This window comes from Sorex fumeus, unplaced genomic scaffold (assembly GCF_029834395.1).
Source record: "Sorex fumeus unplaced genomic scaffold, SorFum_2.1 ptg000047l, whole genome shotgun sequence".
NCBI lineage: Eukaryota > Metazoa > Chordata > Mammalia > Eulipotyphla > Soricidae > Sorex > Sorex fumeus.
In genome coordinates, this window is record NW_026606104.1 from 677,381 (window position 1) to 695,686 (window position 18,306).

An 18,306-nucleotide genomic window follows, 5' to 3' on the forward strand; every position below is an offset into this window, starting at 1 on the left:
GAAACTTGACAACTCACATTTGGTCATATTAACTAGCTGTCCCTCCCCTGGGTTTCCCTCACAGAGACACTGCAGAGAAAAAAAAAAACCAATGCAGCATTTTCCGTTATGAAACACAAGCCTCTGGAGTAGCTACTTGGCAACGCCAATTCACAAACCCCAGCTTTGTGACATAAAAAGTAATTTCAACACGCAGGACTGTGTGTTCCTTTCAATGCCAAAAAAAAAAAAGGGGGATGACCTTTTGTAATTATTACCAGAGCTTGAGCGTGAAGCCACCATGGTTTTCCTCTGTGAAGCAGGGTGGTAGGTTGAAATGGGGTGGGGGTAGGGGGCGGGCCGTGAGGCACATCCGGGTGCTGTACGCATTGAACTAGGAAGGGAACGTGGCACTGATGTGGCAGGTTTCTGCACTGGATGTGAGGTGGCCCCAATCTATCTTTCTAAACTCCTGGCTCCACTGGTGACTCCCCTCTTTGAAAACCCCTAAGCCGGTGATGAAGATCTGCATGAAAGCCATGGTTGGATATTCTGTGTTCTAAATCAAAAATCAAAAGATCAAAAGTCACTTGCACGACTACTGCTTTCCATGCAAAACCAGATACACACTGTAGAACACGCTGACTAGAATGCAGGCTATTATGCAATATCTGCATTAGTTCCACTGGGCTGTGAGTATGTGAGCAGGTCTCAATCAGACATCCGTTAACATTTTGGTAATGTTCACATAGTTTGTATTAGCCAAGGTACAGTTGGCTGTTTTCAAGTTCTCCTCTCTAAAGTCCTCGCTACTGTTGTTCACCCCTTCCTGGATCTCCATGTAATCAGACTTACTAATGGTAGAGGCACTTCTACTTTTCTTTAGGTCAGGGGAGGAGGGGATCTTTGGACAGCTCGTCACCTGCAAGTACTGGGCCTGCTCCTCTCCCTCTGTCTCCCGATGGTAGAAATAGTTGAAATTGGACACAATGACGGGGACCGGTAAGGCAATGGTTAATACACCTGCAATTGCACACAAGGAACCCACAATCTTTCCCCCAATGGTAGTTGGAACCATGTCTCCATAGCCTACAGTTGTCATGGAGACGACTGCCCACCAGAAGGCATCCGGGATGCTGGGGAACTGGGAATCTCGCTCATCGGCCTCTGCGAAATAGACAGCACTAGAGAACAGGATGACCCCGATGAAGAGGAAGAAGATCAGGAGGCCCAACTCTCTCATGCTAGCTTTGAGGGTCTGACCTAGAATCTGGAGACCTTTGGAGTGTCTGGACAACTTGAAAATCCGAAAGACTCTTACCAAGCGGATGACACGGAGGATGGCCAGGGACATGGCCTGCTGGCCCTGCTGGGCATCTTCTGGCTTCTCAGCCAGCTCGGTGCCCAGGGTGATGAAGTAGGGGATGATGGCTACGATGTCGATGATGTTCATGATGTTGGTGAAGAAGCCGGCTTTGCTGGGACAGGCAAAGAACCTCACCAAGAATTCAAAGGAGAACCAGATGATGCAGAGGGTCTCAACGATGAAGAAAGGGTCGGTGAAGGACGTGGACTGCTGGTACCCCATGGTGCTGTTGGAATAGGTGTGGAATGTCACTCCACTGCTGTGCATGTCTTCATTCTCGTCCCGGAAGATGGGCAGTGTCTCTAGGCAGAAGCTGACGATGGAGATCAGGATGACCATGACAGACACGATTGCTATAATCCTGGCCGGCCCCGAGCTCTCGGGGTACTCGAAGAGCAGCCACACCTGTCTTTGAAACTCGTTCTCAGGCAGAGGTCGCTCTTCCTCTTTGATGTAGCCCTCATCTTCCCGAAACATCTCCATGGCCTCCTCGCCCAGCTCGTAGAAGCGGATCTCTTCGGAGAAGATGTCTAAGGGCACATTCACAGGACGCCGCAGGCGGCCCCCAGACTGGTAGTAGTACAAAATGGCATCGAAGCTGGGGCGGTTCCGGTCAAAGAAGTACTCATTTCGAAGGGGGTCAAAGTAGCGCATCCGCTTCTTTGGGTCCCCGAGGAGGGTCTCGGGGAACTGAGCAAGGGTCTTGAGCTGGGTTTCAAACCGCAGCCCTGAGATGTTGATCACTACTCTCTCACAACACTCGTGGTCTGCTTCGGGGTCGTAGGTGTCCTGAGGGTGCCCTGGCAGGGCTGCCGCCTCATCTGCCGGGTCTCCAGTAGCCACTGTCATAATGGAGACTGAGAGAAGCACCTCCCACTATGCTTTCCAGCTGCCTGGCGGCAGGGAGCTCAGGGTGCTGCTAAAGGCCCCAGGAAATGTAGAAGCATTGGCCCGGGCTCGGGTGACAGAGCCCCCAGTAACCACAGATACAGCCTCGCTGCATTGAAAGACAGGCAGAATCAGTGTGTGCAACCACTTGACCAACAGCCCCACCCCTGGGCTGCCACTTCGTCCCTCCCAACGCCCCCAAGCCAACAGCTGGTGACAGGGAGCGCCACATGCATGGCTGAAAGGTGAGCCTGACTTTCATAAGGCTCAGGATAAGGAGGGCTTGGGCTGCGCTCTCTGACCCTTTAATTCAAGTTTGCAGCCAGATCAGAGGAGAACAGAGGCAGGGAGAGCCTCAAGGAAGTTCTAGAATGCCCTGCATGGACCCCTGTGCACTGCACGGGCTTTATGGAGAAACCTGAGAGTTAGAGGGAGTCCTCCCCCAGAACATCAATGATACCTGTGCCTGCCTGGGAGGCAGGGGTGGGGGGTCACAGCTAGGACCTTGGGCCTCTCTCTCTGCCACACCCCAGCCACCATGCATGTGGCTTTTACTGAACGACAGGGTGATTTACCTGGCCAGGCGGGGTTGGGAAGAGCCTTCTTCCTCTTCCTCACAGGGCTGCTCCGCTGCCGCAGGAGTCCTAGATGCTCGGACTGGCGGCCTGACGCCCCATCACGTCTTCACACTCTAGAAATAGTGGTGAGTCATTCTGGGCAGGAGGGCAGGCTGCGGGTCCCGGAGGTGAGCTCCAGAGCTGCGCCAGGCGGCCGGGGCAGCGAGCGGGGATGCCTGGTCAGGGGCGCAGAGCAGGGCTTGACAGTCGGGCTGGGCTGGGAAACCTTTGAAGGAAGCAAGCAAGATGCACAGCTCAGCAAAAGCTGGAGACCTTCTGGTGTCCTGGGGAGGGCGGGGGTGTGGAGAAATCAGCAACAAGGGGGAATCGTAGCTTTAGGTACCAAGATTAGGGGGTCTCAGCCCTTCCCTGCCATCCTCACCTTCCTTCTGATGTCACACCTGAGTCCTAGCCCTCCCACCCCTCTCCTGGCCTCCTTGGGGCAGGCAGCTGCCCACCAACAGCCTTTTCTCCCAGCAAACAAGACTGGAGGCTTAGCTGGGCCTGTCTCCTCTGGGGGAGTCCCTGGGCTGAGCCGGTTGCCCCGCTGGTCCTCAGCAGCCAGGAGCACAGGCTATATCCGTACCCCAGTCCAGGAGCTCCCCCTCGACCCCCCACCCCGTGCCTTCTCAGGGCTGGGCTTCCTTCCCGCGGGGTTGGGGGGTGGTGTGCGGGCTCCATCGGGGTCCAGGAGGAAACCGACCCTCCCTTTCCAGCACACACGCCTTTGAGGGTGGGGGGTCACCTAGGAAGAACCCTCCTACCCGGAGATTGAAGTTGCCAAAGCCGGCGGCCTGGGTCCCCGGACTCATTTGCTCTCGGGGTCCCTGGGCCGCCTCCCCGAGATGCAGGAGGCGTTTGAACGGGGCAGGAGCTCCATCACCCATTTCTCCCCAACAGAGAATCGCTCGAGCGCCCAACAAATGCTCCGCCGGCAAGCCGCGAGGCTGCGGGGCGACCCGGGCACAGGGAGCCCGCAGGACGCGGTGGGTTAAGGACTCCCCCGCGCCGGGCCCAGTCCCGCAGCCTGGATCCGGGGGGCTGCGGGGTCTGCGCCCCCCACCCCTGCGCCCCGTCTCCGGGGTTCCGGCCGGGATTCCTCCCCGCGCGCCGCCGCCAGCGCCGCCTTAACCCGCTCCTGCCCGGCCCGGGGGGCTCCCGCGGCGGGCGCAACGCCGAGGTCCGCGCCGGGCACGCGCGAGGCTGCCCGAGTCCAGCGGAACGCGAACGCCCAGGTGCGGTGGGGAACTCGCCGCGCCCCCCGGGGCCCGGCTGCCCGCTCGGCGCGGGGGTCCCGAGGGCGCGGTCCAGCCGCGGGCCCGGCGAGCAGCCGCCCCTTCTCCGCGCGCCGCGCCGGGGGTCCCGGCCCTGCCCGCGCGCCGCCTCCCCGCGCCCCCCGCGCGTTTACCCTCGCGGGCCGCTCCCCGGAGCCTCCATGCCGCTGCGGGCCGCAGGCGGCGGCGGGTGCGGGCGGCCAGCCGGGCGCCGGCTCTGCAGTCCCGCGGGCGGCGCGTACGGAGCGCCCCGGCCGCCGCCCGCCCGCAGCCGCACCGCGCCGCACCGCGCCACGCAGCGCCGCACCTGGCCCGGCCGCGCACTCGGATTCAAGGGGCCGGAGGGGGCGGCCCGAGCCGGCGCCGCGCCCCAGCCCGCCCGCAGAGCGGCCCGCGCGTTTGGCAGGCAGCGCCCGGCGTCGCGGAGCGGCGCGTCGTGGAGGGGGCTCCGCGGGACGCTCCCCGGGGCCAGGGGGGGCGGGGCGGGCGCGGGGATGCCGGTGGGCGCCGGGGGGCAGAAGTGGAGGAGCGCGCGCAAGGCGAGGCTCGCGACGACGGCCGAGGCGGGCACGGAGGGCAGAGCGATAGGCGCTCTCCCAGCCCTAAGCAGTCACCGGTCCCGCGGGAAGCGGCTGCCCTTATGCCCAGCCTCCCAGGCTTCAATCTGCAGACCCTCCCCTGGCCGGGGCCCCCTCCTCCTGCCCGCCTCCCCGCCGCCTGCTTACCCGCCCGGCGTGGCTCTGGCAGGGGAATGCAGCAGGTGAGGGGCCGCGCGGTGGCAGAAATTCGCCACTGCCCGCGGGAGCTGCTGCAGAAACAGGCCAAACTGCAGAGCCGGCCCTGGCGACTCCCTTCCCCCAGGGGCCAGGACAGCCGAGGGCGCTCCGCGCAAACCGGTCCCTAACCCCTGCCTGAGCCGGCTGGCATGGGGGCGTCCAGACTCTGGGGTGCGCCCTGGAGTGAGCAGAGGAGGGAGTTCCCTTTTGTTTGGGGGGGAATGTGTGTGGGAAGACCAGTCCGGATTGCAGAGGGGGGCCTGGGGGCGACCCCCCCCACGCCCCCCATGAGCGCCTCAGGGCCCACGTGCCGCTCCTGTTCTGGCATCCCTCGGCCACTGTTCCAGGCTTGCCCCCCCCCCCCCCCCCCTTGATCTGAATCCAGACAGGGAAACCATCTCTGACTCTCCCCTCTGGGCTGGCCTTGCCCCAGTTGTCATAAAGGATTGTTTGGGGGCATGCCCAGGAGCTGCATGGGGTGTGTGTGAGGGGTGGTGGGGGTCTTGGAAGGCAGTGTCCTAGGTGGTGTCCAGAGGTGACAGTGGCTCCAAGGCCTGCTGGTTGAGGCTTAGGGCCTGGGGCTGTGTGAGTCCCACACAACACAGCCTCGGTGTTTTTGATGGGCCAGACTGACAATTCCCTGCAGCTACTAGACAGACCAGCCAGTGATTCCTGACTCAGTGTCATCTGTGAGATCGGCTAGCTCTGGGCTAGAATGATGCTTACGTTTTAGGGATACAGAGTTTAGCTCCCAGCAAACACTCCAGGAAAGATGAGGTCTCCCTGGGTACCCCCAGGAAAGCCCTTCTCACTCCCAGCTCCTGCATCTGGTCACCCATCACCCATCACCCTCTCTCTGCTCTGGGCTGCCCAATCTTTCACTTTCCTTGAGCTTCCTTCCAGTCCCACCTCCTTCACCAAACTCTCCTCCTTCTGTATCCTAGAACAACTTTGCCTCTGCAGCCAGCAGTTCTGTCTCTCCTCTGGGCACCCTGGGTCCTTATGTCAGTTAAACACCAAATGCCGTCTCCGTAGTACCCTATTTATATGCTACCTTTGCCCACTCTTTGTTCGAACAAGCCATGGCTCTAGAGGGAGAATTTGTAATCATGCTCGTTGGTGATAAATCTGGCCACCACGCATCAGACACTGAGCTAAGCACCCCAGGGGGCCACTAGGATCCTCACAGTTCCAGGAGGAACTTCACCTGACCTCTTATCTTCATCTTACATGGAAAAGGAAACTGAAGCCCAGTGTGGCACAGTCACCTGTCGGAGGTCACTTTAGTGGTGGCACAGGGATCTGCTTCACAGCTCCCCCCCCCCCCCCATCTTATGCATGGCTCAGGACAAATGAGCAGCCCCTCATTTGGCACCCCCTTCTGATCCTTGCTGTGATTCCTGACTGACATATGCTAGTCGGCCTCCTCCCCTTACAGAGATGGCTCTAAATGGGAACATACCCCTCCAATAAATTAAAGAAGGAGAGACGAGGAGAGAAGCCTGGCAGGGGCTGATGGGGAGCACCGGGCTTGGCGCCCGCCCTGAAGGTGTCCCTGGCTTCAGCAGCATCGTGGGAGGGAAGAACATGGGCCGGGTTCCGAGCTTCCACACTTGCTAGTTGTGTGAATGTGAGTTATTTAAACTCCCAGAGTCTGTTTCCTAATTTGTCGAGTGGGACAGAAAGATTGCTTCCCAGGGCGGTGAGGATTAAATGAGTTACAGAGAGAAAACCGCCAGCCAGCTGAACCTAGTCGTGTCGCCGCGAGCTCCCTTTCCAGCCCTAACGCACTCACCATTTCTTAGTCTGAGTCCCCCAAATAGGAGGGTACCTGATCTCTTTCCTGGGTCAGGTTAGCCCCCTAAGACCATTTCCTTCTTCAGTTTGCTGCTCTGCTTGGGGCTCAGGCCTGGCCTTCCACAGAGAAGCAGGAGGGTGCCAGGGTGGTGGGGGGTCTGTCCCAATGTGGAAAGCATGGGGTCCTGCAGGCCATGCTCCGGCCATGGGAAGGAGGAGGTGACAATGAAACTCCAAGGCTGCCCTGCCAACTCAGGGAAGGTCAAGGAAGGACTATCTCTAGTTCTTGCCATCACCTTTATTTTGGGGGTAGGTGGGTGGGCTACACCTAGCTGATTGCGGGGTTTACTTCTAGTTCTGTGCCTAGGGATCACTCCTGGTGGTGCTCAGGGGCCCCTATGTGGTGCCAAGAGATTCAAACCTCAGTTGGCTATGTGCAAGGCAAGGGCCTTGAGCCCTGTAACTATTTTTCTGCCCACTTCCAGCACCTCTTATTAGCATTGGCAGTCTCCCAGAACGCCCTTCTCATTGACCCACCCCAAGGTTGGGTTCTCCTTTACAGGACTGTGAACTTCTACCTTCCCCCACCCCACTTCATACCCGCCTGCAGGGGGCAGTGCTGCAGGGCGGTGGGAAGGGCAGCCTGGGCACTGGGCTGACAAAGCTTTCCAAAGGTCCTTTGATTTAATCCTTGCAATCACTCAGTGGGAAAGATGCCATTCTCCCTCTATGACAGATGAAGACACGGAAGCTCCTCCAGGACAAGGCGCTGTCCAGGGAGATTTAGTGGTAAGTGGTGATTCTGGGACCGTGCTCAAGTCTGATTCGACAAATCTCCACTCCAGCCTGCTACCTGCTTCCTCTGCTTGCTGGGTGCCAGGCTTCTGGGCTCGGTTCCTGCACTTAGGAACGTGGATTTCATCCAGTGAAACTTGCAGCTTCTCGGGTAGATCCACAGAGCCTGTGGAGGGGCCTGGACCCGATAGAAGTGGGTGCTGTTGGTGATGGACTCAAGGTTGTGAACGTACTTGGAGAAGCAGAGTGTCATCAGTGTAGAAGAGTCTGCTGTTCTGGTCATGGCCGGGGCTCATCTCCTGTGTGTGCCCTGCCAGGTGTCTTCTGGCCGCACTTTCCCTGGAACTAGAATGAGCTTCATCCTGGTCTTCTTCTTACCTCAAGACTGCCTCCTACAGGAAGACATCTGTGATTATCTCCAGCTACCTCCAAGGGATGCCCGTGTGGAGGGCCTGGGCCCAGGCACTTGCCTTGGATTTGTTGCTACACACTCCTTGCATGGTTCTGCAAATCTTGCCCAAACCAAAAAAGCATGTGAGGGAATGGCTCAAGGTATTAGCCTCTCTCACATTTTGGAGCCCCCTGCTCTGTTTTGGGCTTTGTGGGTGCATGCCCCCCACCACCTTCACTGACCCCCAGGGGCACAGTTGTGCCATATCAGAGTCTAGCCACGAGTGCCGGCTAGGGCAGACAGTGACTCAGCTCCTCAACTGCGAGTTCTGATTGTGTGAATGTTGTGCCCAATCCTTTGAAGGGTGCTCACCCCACAGTGTTGCCAGCGCTTAGTATACAGTGCTTTCAGCATTGTCCTCACGGCCTCTCCAGTCTCTCCTGTTAGAAAAGGTGGGGGGGGGGGGCTCATGAGGAGTGATGACTGGGCACTGCCTCCCACCAGGCCCCAGTTCCCCTGCAGTTTCTGTTGCCTGAGGAGGCTGGTCCCTGAGCAGGAAGGTTGTGTCCCCTTCCCAGTGTTAAGGCATTTGGGGGACTCTGGACTCTCACAGGCCATGGTGGTGGTGGCAAGGTGACTGGTGGTGGGGGAGGTGACTCTGAATGCTTCAGCCTCTCTTGGCTATCAGGGGACACTCCGTGCCATGTGGCAAGTGCCACAGGGCCACTCCATGTGCAGGATGTAGATTGAACAGCTCAGTGAGTTCCAGCTCGGTGCCCAGAGCCCGCCGGCCCAGTGGGGTCAAAGGAAGCAAAGTTTGCTCCATCCAGCTTCTGGGCCTGTCCACAGCTGTGGCCCTAGTGGTCCCCCTGACCAGGTCTGCTTCCCCCTCAGTCTCCCTTTAGTGGCTGAAAGGCCATTTTTCACCCTGCTCTCTCAGCCCAGACCTGGACATCCTCTGCTCTCTGCTCCTCCTCACCTGTCCTGACAACTCCTTACATCTGTCACTTGCTTGCCCTTCACATCTACTTGCTCCTTTTCTTTTTCTTTTAAATTTCTATATTTAGTTTTCTTTTTTAAAATTTATTTTTTATTTTTTTAAAATAAAAATGGAGCGATAGCACAGTGGTAGGGCGTTTGCCTTGCACGCAGCCAACATGGCTGACCCAAGTTCGATTCCTCCGCCCCTCTCGGAGAGCCCGGCAAGGTACCAAGAGTATCTCGCCCGCATGGCAGAGCCTGGCAAGCTCCCTGTGACGTATTCGATATGCCAGACACAGTAACAACAAAGTCTACAATGGAGACGTTACTGGGCCCGCTCGAGCAAATTGATGAACAACGGGAGGGCCTTTACTTATTTTACTTTTATTTTTAAAATTTTTATTAGCGAGACACCATGAGGTACAGTTGTAGACTTACAAATCTTTGTGCTTGGGTTTCAATTATACAATGATCAAATACCCATCCCTCCGCCAGTGCCCATTTCCCACCACCACGGATCCCAGTATCCCTCCCACCTCCCATCCCCCATCCCACCCTGCCTCTGTGGCAGGGCATTCCCCTTTGTTCTCTCTCTCCTTTTGGGTGTTGTGGTTTGCAAAAGAGGCATTGAACGGCAATCATGTTTGGTCTATAGTCTACTTTCAGCATGCTTCTCCCATTCTGGGAGGATCCTCCCAACATCCTTTATTTGGTGCTCCCTTCTCTATCTGAGCTCCCTTTTCCCCCAGCATGTGTGGTTGGCCTCCAAGCCATGGTACTTGCTCCTTTTCTATTCCCTCTTCCTCCTTTATCCCCTGCTTATCCCAGGCATGTCTGGGACCAGACCTCTGCGCCCAATTCTGACCCCCTTCCTCCTCAGTAGCTCCCTCCTCCCCCACAAAGATGGGATCCTAAGGCCTGAAGCCCCTCCTGGCACTTCCCTCCTCACAACTCTCCTGCAGCCCAGGGTCTCACCCCCTAAAGTCTCCCATTTCCTGTGTTGCCTAGCATAAGTCTGTCCTCACAGCCCACTGAGCTGTCTGGGAGTGGGCAACCCGGTACCCTGGCTGCTTCCTGCTCTCCCTGTGACCTCAGGGGGAAGGTTTTCTGGGGTCTCAGGCCAACGCCTGCTGAGGGTGTAAGAGCCTGGGCCAGGGGTGCTCATCTGAGGACCGGCTCAGGAGACTCACAGCTGCCAGACAGTTCTGCTTACTGTTGCCTGGACACAAATGGCACCACCCAATGGTCCTTCCCTCATTTCCATCCCATGCCATATCCCTGTGAAGCCTTCTAGAACCTTCTCCCTGGTCTCAACCCCATTTCAAACCCCTCTATTACTTGGGACATGGGCCTGCTCCCCTAAGATCCTGGCAAGGCAGGGTGGATGCAGGCTTTCTGCTAGACGGGGCATGTCCTGAGAGCACAGGAGCCTCTCTCTCTGACCTGCACCTGTGTCTGGTCCCTGCCAGGCACAGAACGACACCCCCACAGTGTCAGTGAACCTGTGAACATCATCCGACAGCTCTGGCAGCTCCCTCTGCCTCTCAGCTCTGAGACTTGGCATCCCTGGGCGGCACTGCTTCTGTTTCTGGAATCCCTGCAGTGCTCAGGGCTATGTGGGGTGCTTTTGCAGACCAAGAGAGTGGGGCTGTGCCCTGCCAGCATGTGCCCTGCTTGCGTGTCCCCTGAAAAATAGAATGAGTCACATCCTGGTCGACTTCTTACCTAAAAGCTGCCTCCTACAGGAAGACTCCTGGGATCAGCTCCAGAACAGGCACAGCCAGTCCTAAGCCACCTCAGGCAGCCCCTCACCGCAGTGATGAGCAAAGGGGAAGGATGACTGCAGCGGGGTCCCCTCTGTTTCATGGGTTAGGTCACATGCTGCAGCTGGCAGAACTGGGCCAGACCAAGGCAGGGCTCTGGCCCCAGAACTCAGGCACTTAACCTCTCTATGTTCCTGACTTGGGTGTTTGGCAGCCTGGGACGGTGCTTTGCTCTGTCTGCTCATCATTCCATGACTTAAACCCTGCAGGCCTTGGACTGACTTGGGCTCCTGAAGCTCCTGTAGGCCCCAAGGCTCATCGCCGCCCGCCGTGGGCCACCCCAACTTTGGACAGAGCCCCTTGTTGGCTTGTTGGTGTTTGGTGCTGAGAATCGAACTCAGAGTTTCCTGCACACAAGGAGCAAACTCTTTCAACCTGGACAGGGCTACATTTGGCCTGACTTTTTTTCTTTTTTGCTTTTTGGGTCACACCCAGCGATGCTCAGGGGTTACTCCTGACTCTGCACTCCGGAATTACTCCTGGTGGTGCTTGGAGGACCATATGGGATGCCGGAAATTGGACCCGGGTCAGTTGCTTGCAAGGCAAATGCCCTACCCGCTGCACTATCGCTCTGGCCCCTGGTCTGACTTTTGTTGCTAGAATCATCCTCCCTGAAGCCTGGTCTAGGAGTCTTACTCCTCCTGGGGAGGCCAGAAGGCACAGTGTCCTCATTCCCCCAGCCCCACCCTTCCTCTCCCCCAATCCCTGCTCCACTTCCTGCCCCTTGGAGACCAGCACTCAGCAGAGCTGAAGACACGAACCAAGAATTCCAACTTGTGAAAACACTATTTTAAAAACATGTTTGGAGGTGGGGGCCACACCGAGCAGTGCTCCGGGGTTACTCCTGGCTCTGGATTCAGGAATTTTTTCCTAGCAGTGCTTGGGGGAATCCTACATGGGATGCTGGGGATTGAACCTGGGCCAGCCGTGTGCAAGGCAAACACCCTACCTACTGTACTGTCGCTCTGGCCCTGGATTCCAACTTTTGTCCCAGATCTTTTAATACATGGGGGGGCATGAGACTCGATGTCACCTCTTTATCTGCTGAAATTATTTGAGCACTAGATGTGCCTCATGCAAGGTCCCCAGGCCCAGCCTTGGACCTCAGTCAGCCAGACGTGGGGACCTGTTAGTGCAGTGAACGTGGGACTCAGGTGTTTGACCCCAGTGTCTTCTTCCTCTGCACCCACACTCCCCCACCCCCCTTTGCCTTTGGAGACAGCTGGAGAAGGAGAACAGAACAAACGAGAAGCGACTTGCCAACACAGAAAGGCTAATGACCTGGCCGTTCCAGGCCCAGCTTTGCAACCCAGTGACATGGGGCATGTGACCTTGGGAAGGTCATTCTCCCTCTGTGGGCCTCAGTTTCCTCACCTGAAAAATGAAGAATCTGTTCCTCCTCTACCACCTCCCCTTTTCCATGATGATTTCTTCACCTTCACCGGGGCTAAGCTATGGGTGGTCCCACGCTGGCATTTGTCAGCTTCTGTGTTCCTGGGTCCCTACTGTGATATTTTCAGGGTAGGATATGCAGAGCCCAGGGGGAAGTGTGACCTCCTCAAGGTCATGGGGCCCTAAAAGGGGTGGTGGAGCTGGGATTGAATCCCAGCCTCTTGGATCCCTAGTCAGCCCTCCCTCTCCGTCACCCTCCCCCCTGCCCCCCTCCCCTGTCTCACTGTTGAAAAGGGAAGAGAGGAATTTCAGAGCTGCCAAATCACTCTGAAAATGAATTCTATAAAATTTCAAACAGTGCAAACCTGATGCTCAATGCATCTTAATGATGTTCTCAGAATGCAAGGAGGGTCATTACAAGGAGAGCTTGGGGAGGCTTTTATTCGGAGGCCTACAGAGAGAAGATGGATTGACACCACAGAGAGAGGGTTCAGTAAGATGCAAAGTGGCATCCGGGTCTCTGCAGGGCATTCGGCAGACCCAGGGGCCCGGGGAGACTCTGAAGAATGAGGAGGGGGTAGGGGCCTGTCTGCTCTGTGCTCTGCAGCTGTGACCTTTCCCCAGTTGCTGGGGAGGTAGAACCAGGAGAATGAAGGATGGAAGATGCGAGAGCCAATGTGTGTTTGATGACTGGAAAGGGACCTGGTCTGTAGAGGTAGCAGTCTGGAGTCCTGAATGAGGAGGCTACAATGACATGTCTTGGGAAAAGGGAGAAGGGATAGACAAGATAGAGGAGGCCAGAGGTCATGGGAGGGCAATGAAGATATGGGCGGGGGTCTTGGGGCACTTCATTGGGACACTTAATTGGGGGGTCAATGAGGGGGACTGGGTGGACACCCCCTCCCTGCACACTCCCACTCCTTTAGAAGTGGCTTTGTTGCCTGAAATTCCAGGCTCATCCAACAGTGCCACCTAGAGGTCATCTTGGAGAGCTGCAGGGAGGTGTCCAGGGAAAGTCCTGCCCAGCTGGGGCCAGCTCACCCCAAAAGGCCTTGCGGATGTGGTACAGGACTTCCTGGGACCCTCTGGGCCTAGACAGAGACTTTTTAATTTTATTTATTTATTTTTTCCTCTTTGGGTCAGACCCAGCAATGCACAGGAGTTACTACTGGTTCATGCACTCTGTTCATGCACTCATGAGTGGTTCATGAGGTGCTCGGGGGACCATATGGGATGCTGGAAACTGAACCTGGGTCGGCTGCATGCAAACGCCCTCCCCGCTGTGCTATTGCTCCAGCCTGACAGAGACTTTTTAAAGTCAGGATCATACATGCCCTAAAGAAGGTATCTGCACTCTGAGACTCAGCATCTTCAGGGCTCTCAGGGAGTCCAGCCTTTAGGGGTCCGCTTGTCTGAATGTGGACCAAAACAGAAAGAGATGTTTGCAGCCTGGCGCCCAGGAGTGCTTTTCAGGGGTGACGAGGGACTGGGTCTGCAGCTGCCAACTGGCCCTTGGCCTCTGGCTCCTGGTCACAGTCACAGTGGCAGGGCTGGGGGCTGGAATGGACATTATTTCCTTCCTTGATGGCCCTTGGGAAGTTCATCAACAGTTCTGCCCGAGAAAGGGAGCTTCTGGGCTCAACAGCCAAGAAGGTGTCCTGAGTATCCAGAGGCATGCACCGGATCCTGAAGTGAGGACCAGAGTGATTCTTCCACACAGACAACTGTGACCAGAGGAACTTCTGAGCATGATCTCTCACCCTGTTCTACAAAGGCATAAGCTGAGAGGCTTGTGGGGGAGTCCTAAAGTCAGTGACCCCACTTGCCCGTTCACTGGCAAGAAAGAGGTTTGGTGGAAGGTGGAGCTGAACCAAGAATCTGATTCACTGGTTCGAACCCTGGATCCAGGTGCCCAGGGCATGGACGTGCAGAGTCTGGCACATTCTTGGAGCTGAGCCAGCCCACCCCAGCCTCTTGCTGGAGGGCGGGGAGGAGTTGTCAGCATGTGACTGTAATCCAAAGCAGGTGAATTGGCTTAGCTGGCAGTCAAGTAGAGAAAGGAGCTGGCTCATTATGAGAGGGAGAGAGAGAGAGAGAGAGAGAGAGAGAGAGAGAGAGAGAGAGAGAGAGAGAGAGAGAGAGAGAGAGAGAGAGAGAGAGAGAGAGAGAGAGAAAGAAGAGAGAGAGAGAAAGAGAGAGAGAGAGAGAGAGAGAGAGAGAACAGCAGGTGTGGTGCTGGCCTTGCAATGGTCAGCCTGCAACCTGGGTTGAGTCAAGGGGTTTAGGCACTTGCCTTGCATGCTCTGGTTCACTCCTGGGCACTTGATATAGTTCCCAGAGCCCCGCCAGGAGTAAGCTCTGAGTACTGCTGGGTGTGGCCCAATCACCCCCCACATTCCAAAAAAATTCCTCCTGGCTCTGTGCTCGGGGGTCCCTCCTGGCAGTGTTCGGGAGACCATATGTGGTGCTGGGGATTTGAACCTGGAACTGTTGCAAGTCAGGCAAGTTCTTAACCTGCTGTGCTGTCTCTCTGCCCCCAGAAAGAAAGAAAAGAAAAGGTCTCATAACAGATGACAGATGGGCTGGTCCAGAGGAGAAATCTCTTTCTGGAGAATGTTAAAAGACCCCCACAGGAAAGGTGTGTTGATGTAAGGGCCTGGCTTTCTGCACAGGAAAGCTACACCCCCACCTTGTCATTCACCTACTCAACCCCTGCCCCAAGGCTCTTAAGAAAGAGCAAGTCCAGCATCTATACCTTCAGCTGTATATCTTGTGCAGCTTCTTCTATCGTCATTGTGAGACCACACCCCCCTCAATAATAAATATCCCACCTGTCACCGTTGTCTGAACCGTGCCCTCATGAGGATGCCACACGTGTAAGTGGGGAGGGGGAGAATTTTGTTTCTTGCTGGCTTGCCAGCTCCTGGAATACAGGGGCAGTGCTCAGTACACGTTTGTGAAATCTCCACTTCAGGAAAGAGCACAGGAAGGAAGGAAGGAAGGAAGGAAGGAAGGAAGGAAGGAAGGAAGGAAGGAAGGACTGGATCGAGGCAGGCTGGGGTCCATCTGCCTCTGAGTGCACAGAAGACCCTGAGTGCACAGTCTTCTGGTAGGGAGGGAGCAAAGGTTGGAGGGTGGGTGGCCAGGGAAAGTCAGGCTGAGGGGTCTGCCTTGTGTGGTCCAGACAGGAGAGGGAGCTGTAAGGGGTCCCTTGAGGACAGGGAAGCAGTGGGGTTTGCAGTGTGTGGTTCCAGGGAGATGCAGTAGGTAAGGAGGAGGAAGAGGAGGAGAAGGAGGAGGAGGAGGAGGAGGAGGAGGAGGAGGAGGAGGAGGAGGAGGAGGAGGAAGAAAAGAAGGAGGTGGTGCTTCTGATGGGGCCTGATGGGGCAGAGAGGAGGCAGCCATGAGGTCTCAGAGCAGAACCCCGAGAGAGGGTCACCCAGGGCCGAGAGAGAGAGAGAGAGAGAGAGAGAGAGAGAGAGAGAGAGAGAGAGAGAGAACTAGCATGGAGTTTTGGGGGCTGATGTAGTGGCTGTTCTGGCTCAAGGCAGTGATGCCCCCATCATCAAGCAAACAGCAGTGCTGGCTTGGGGCTCAGGGAGATGGGCCTGGGAGGGAGGTGGTGCAGGGGGAGCGTGTGGATGGCTGAGAAGAAGTGGGTGGGCATCTATACAGACACATATTAGAAAGGAAGGAAGAGGAGGGGGAGAGCTGTGAATTGTGGGGAGAGGGGCCTACGAGCCAGAACCCCAAAACAAGGCTCTGCCCTCCCTTCGGTTGACCCCTTTCCCTGTCCCAATGCCCTGCAGACCCTGGACCAGAGTTGGACCAACAACAGGGGCTCTGACTCAACACAAGAAGACAGAGAGGTGACATCTGACTGCAATGTCCTTTCTGGAAGTCCCGTGGGTTCTAAGCTCAGTCATTCCTTCTCTCCCACGGTCTGCATGAAAGCCTGGACTGTGAACCAGGATCTGGGCGTGGGCCCCAGGGAGGTGCCCTAGTCCCCCAGGGTGTGAGCAAGGCTGGGTGGGATAATCTGAGTTGAGCAAGGATGCAGGGGGTGGGCAGCACGGAGCTGACCCCTCTCTGCAGGGCCCCATGTCTGTGTGTGTGTGTGGGGGGTGAGTTCTCAACTGCCCCAGGAACTTGGCCGCTGGTGACCATGTGGCAGAGACACGAGGACTCACAGCCACGGAAGGAAGGTCCCTTCTGCTCCATGATGGGGTTCACAGCATCCTTGTCCCTCCACCCAGAGCGGAAACTGATCGCGCGTGCTAAAATATTATCTTTCCTCTTTCTCCTTCTTACCTAGGGAGCCAGAATCCCAGATGCTGGCTGCAGGCACAGACCAGGGACATCCAGACACCCTGGGTTCCCATCACTCTGGGTGTGCTTCCCACTGGGGACCTTGAAGTAGCCTCTTCTGAGAGGAATCAGGTGGGGGTGATGAGCAGATGGAGGTACTGGAGCAATATTGGCGGAGGGCCTTGGGCACTATGGTGGTGTAGACAGCAAAATCACACACATCAAGGCTATTTCAAACATGTGAGTCAACTATAAGACTGGAAAAACTTCAAGTTTGCTGAAGGGTGGGGTGGTAGGTAGGACCTGGGTGCAGGGAAGCTGACACTGGTGGTGGGTGTTGAGTTGGAACATTGTATGCTTGAAAGTCTATTATTTGTTCTTTCTGTTTTGATTTTTGGGTCACACTTGGCAGTGCTTCCTCCTGGCTCTGTGCTCGGGGGGTCCCTCCTGGCAGTGCTTGGGAGAACATATGTGGTGCTGGGGATTTGAACCTGGAACTGTTGCAAGCCAGGCAAGTGCTTTACCCGCTGTGCTGTCTCTCTGCCTCCGGAAAATCTATTATTAACAGTATTGCAAATCACAGTGACTGAATATGCATTGGAGAAAAACGAAGGAGTGAGGCTTCCCCAGCAGTACTTAAGTAGCAGTGATCAGTCTGTAGGCAGCTCATACTTGGTGCACCCAAAAGGGAATTGTCATTTCTGCACCCCCTGCCCTCTCACGCTCCCTCAAGTCTGAAAGTGACACCACCCCCCAACTCTTCATTGTCTGAGTGTGAAACTGTATTATTTTGAGTCTGCTGGCTTAGCTCCTCAGGAAGCAGACCCGGCCCCAGTGGAGCTGCCTCCCACGGGCACTCCCAAGGAATCTCCTTGCCCTGACCCAAGCTGGGTACTAACCAGGATGATTGGGGGGGTTGTTAATTCATTTATTTTTTTAATTGAATCACCTCAAGATATACAGTTACAAAGTTGTTCATGATTGGGTTTGAGTCATACAATGTTCCTTCATCAGTGAACACTTCCCACCACCAATGTCCCTAGTTTCCCTTCCCCAGCCAGCCTCTATGGCAGACACTTTTTTCCTTTCCTTTTTTTTTTTTTTTTGCTATTTGGGTCACACCCGGCCATGCACAGAGGTTACTCCTGGCTCATGCACTCAGGAATTACTCCTGGCAGTGCTTGGGGGACCATATGGGATGCTGGGAATTGAACCCAGGTCAGCCACGTACAAGGCAAACGCCCTACCCGCTGTGCTATCGCTCCAGCCCCTATGGCAGACACTTTTCTTTCTCTCTTTTTTGGGGGGCATTATGGCTTTGCAATACAAATACTGAAATAGCTAGGGTGATTTTTAAAAGACTGCAAATCAGGTGGGTCATACTTTTATCCCAAACTCAAGGTTGTCCCCAACCCATAGTGCTGAAGCTGGTACTTCCCTGGCTCTGCACCATCTGTGCCCTGGAAACCTTTCTGACCTCCTTTCCAGCACCGCCCACACTCATTCTGCCAGGCCAGCTGCCTCCCGGCGGGGCCTCAAACCCGGCCCCTGGGTCCCTGCGGCAGAACTGTGCCCTGACTACCCCCGCCCCCCCACCTCTACCTGGGAGACCTTTCTTCCTCCCATTCTCGGGACTTGCTCCTTCCTTTTTAGGGTCTGTGCTCGCCGGGGCTTGTTTGAAGACGCCTGGAATAACGGAATGAATGTGGCTAATGCCTGTTTGAAACGCTGACCAGGCACGGAGGCAGCACTTAGTAATGACCAGCCCGGAACAACAGCTTAATAGCTCGACTTAAGCTCTCTGGGTTCCTTCTAGCTGGGAGATCTCCAGCCCCAGGCGTCTGGACCTATGCAGAGGGGGAGCCCGCCGCAGAGAAGGGCCAGGCGCAGGCCGTGGCCACCAGAGGGCCCGGACACTG

At 56.3% G+C, this 18,306-nt stretch overlaps 1 protein-coding gene across 1 annotated transcript; it reads right to left on the reverse strand.

Annotated features, from left to right (window-relative positions):
* Positions 1-238: 238 nt before the first annotated feature.
* Positions 239-2,201, reverse strand: KCNA2 (potassium voltage-gated channel subfamily A member 2). The gene has a single exon (XM_056123013.1). It carries the CDS (start codon positions 2,192-2,194, stop codon positions 695-697), a length of 1,500 nt encoding a protein of 499 aa, XP_055978988.1. The 5' UTR covers positions 2,195-2,201; the 3' UTR covers positions 239-694.
* Positions 2,202-18,306: the final 16,105 nt, after the last annotated feature.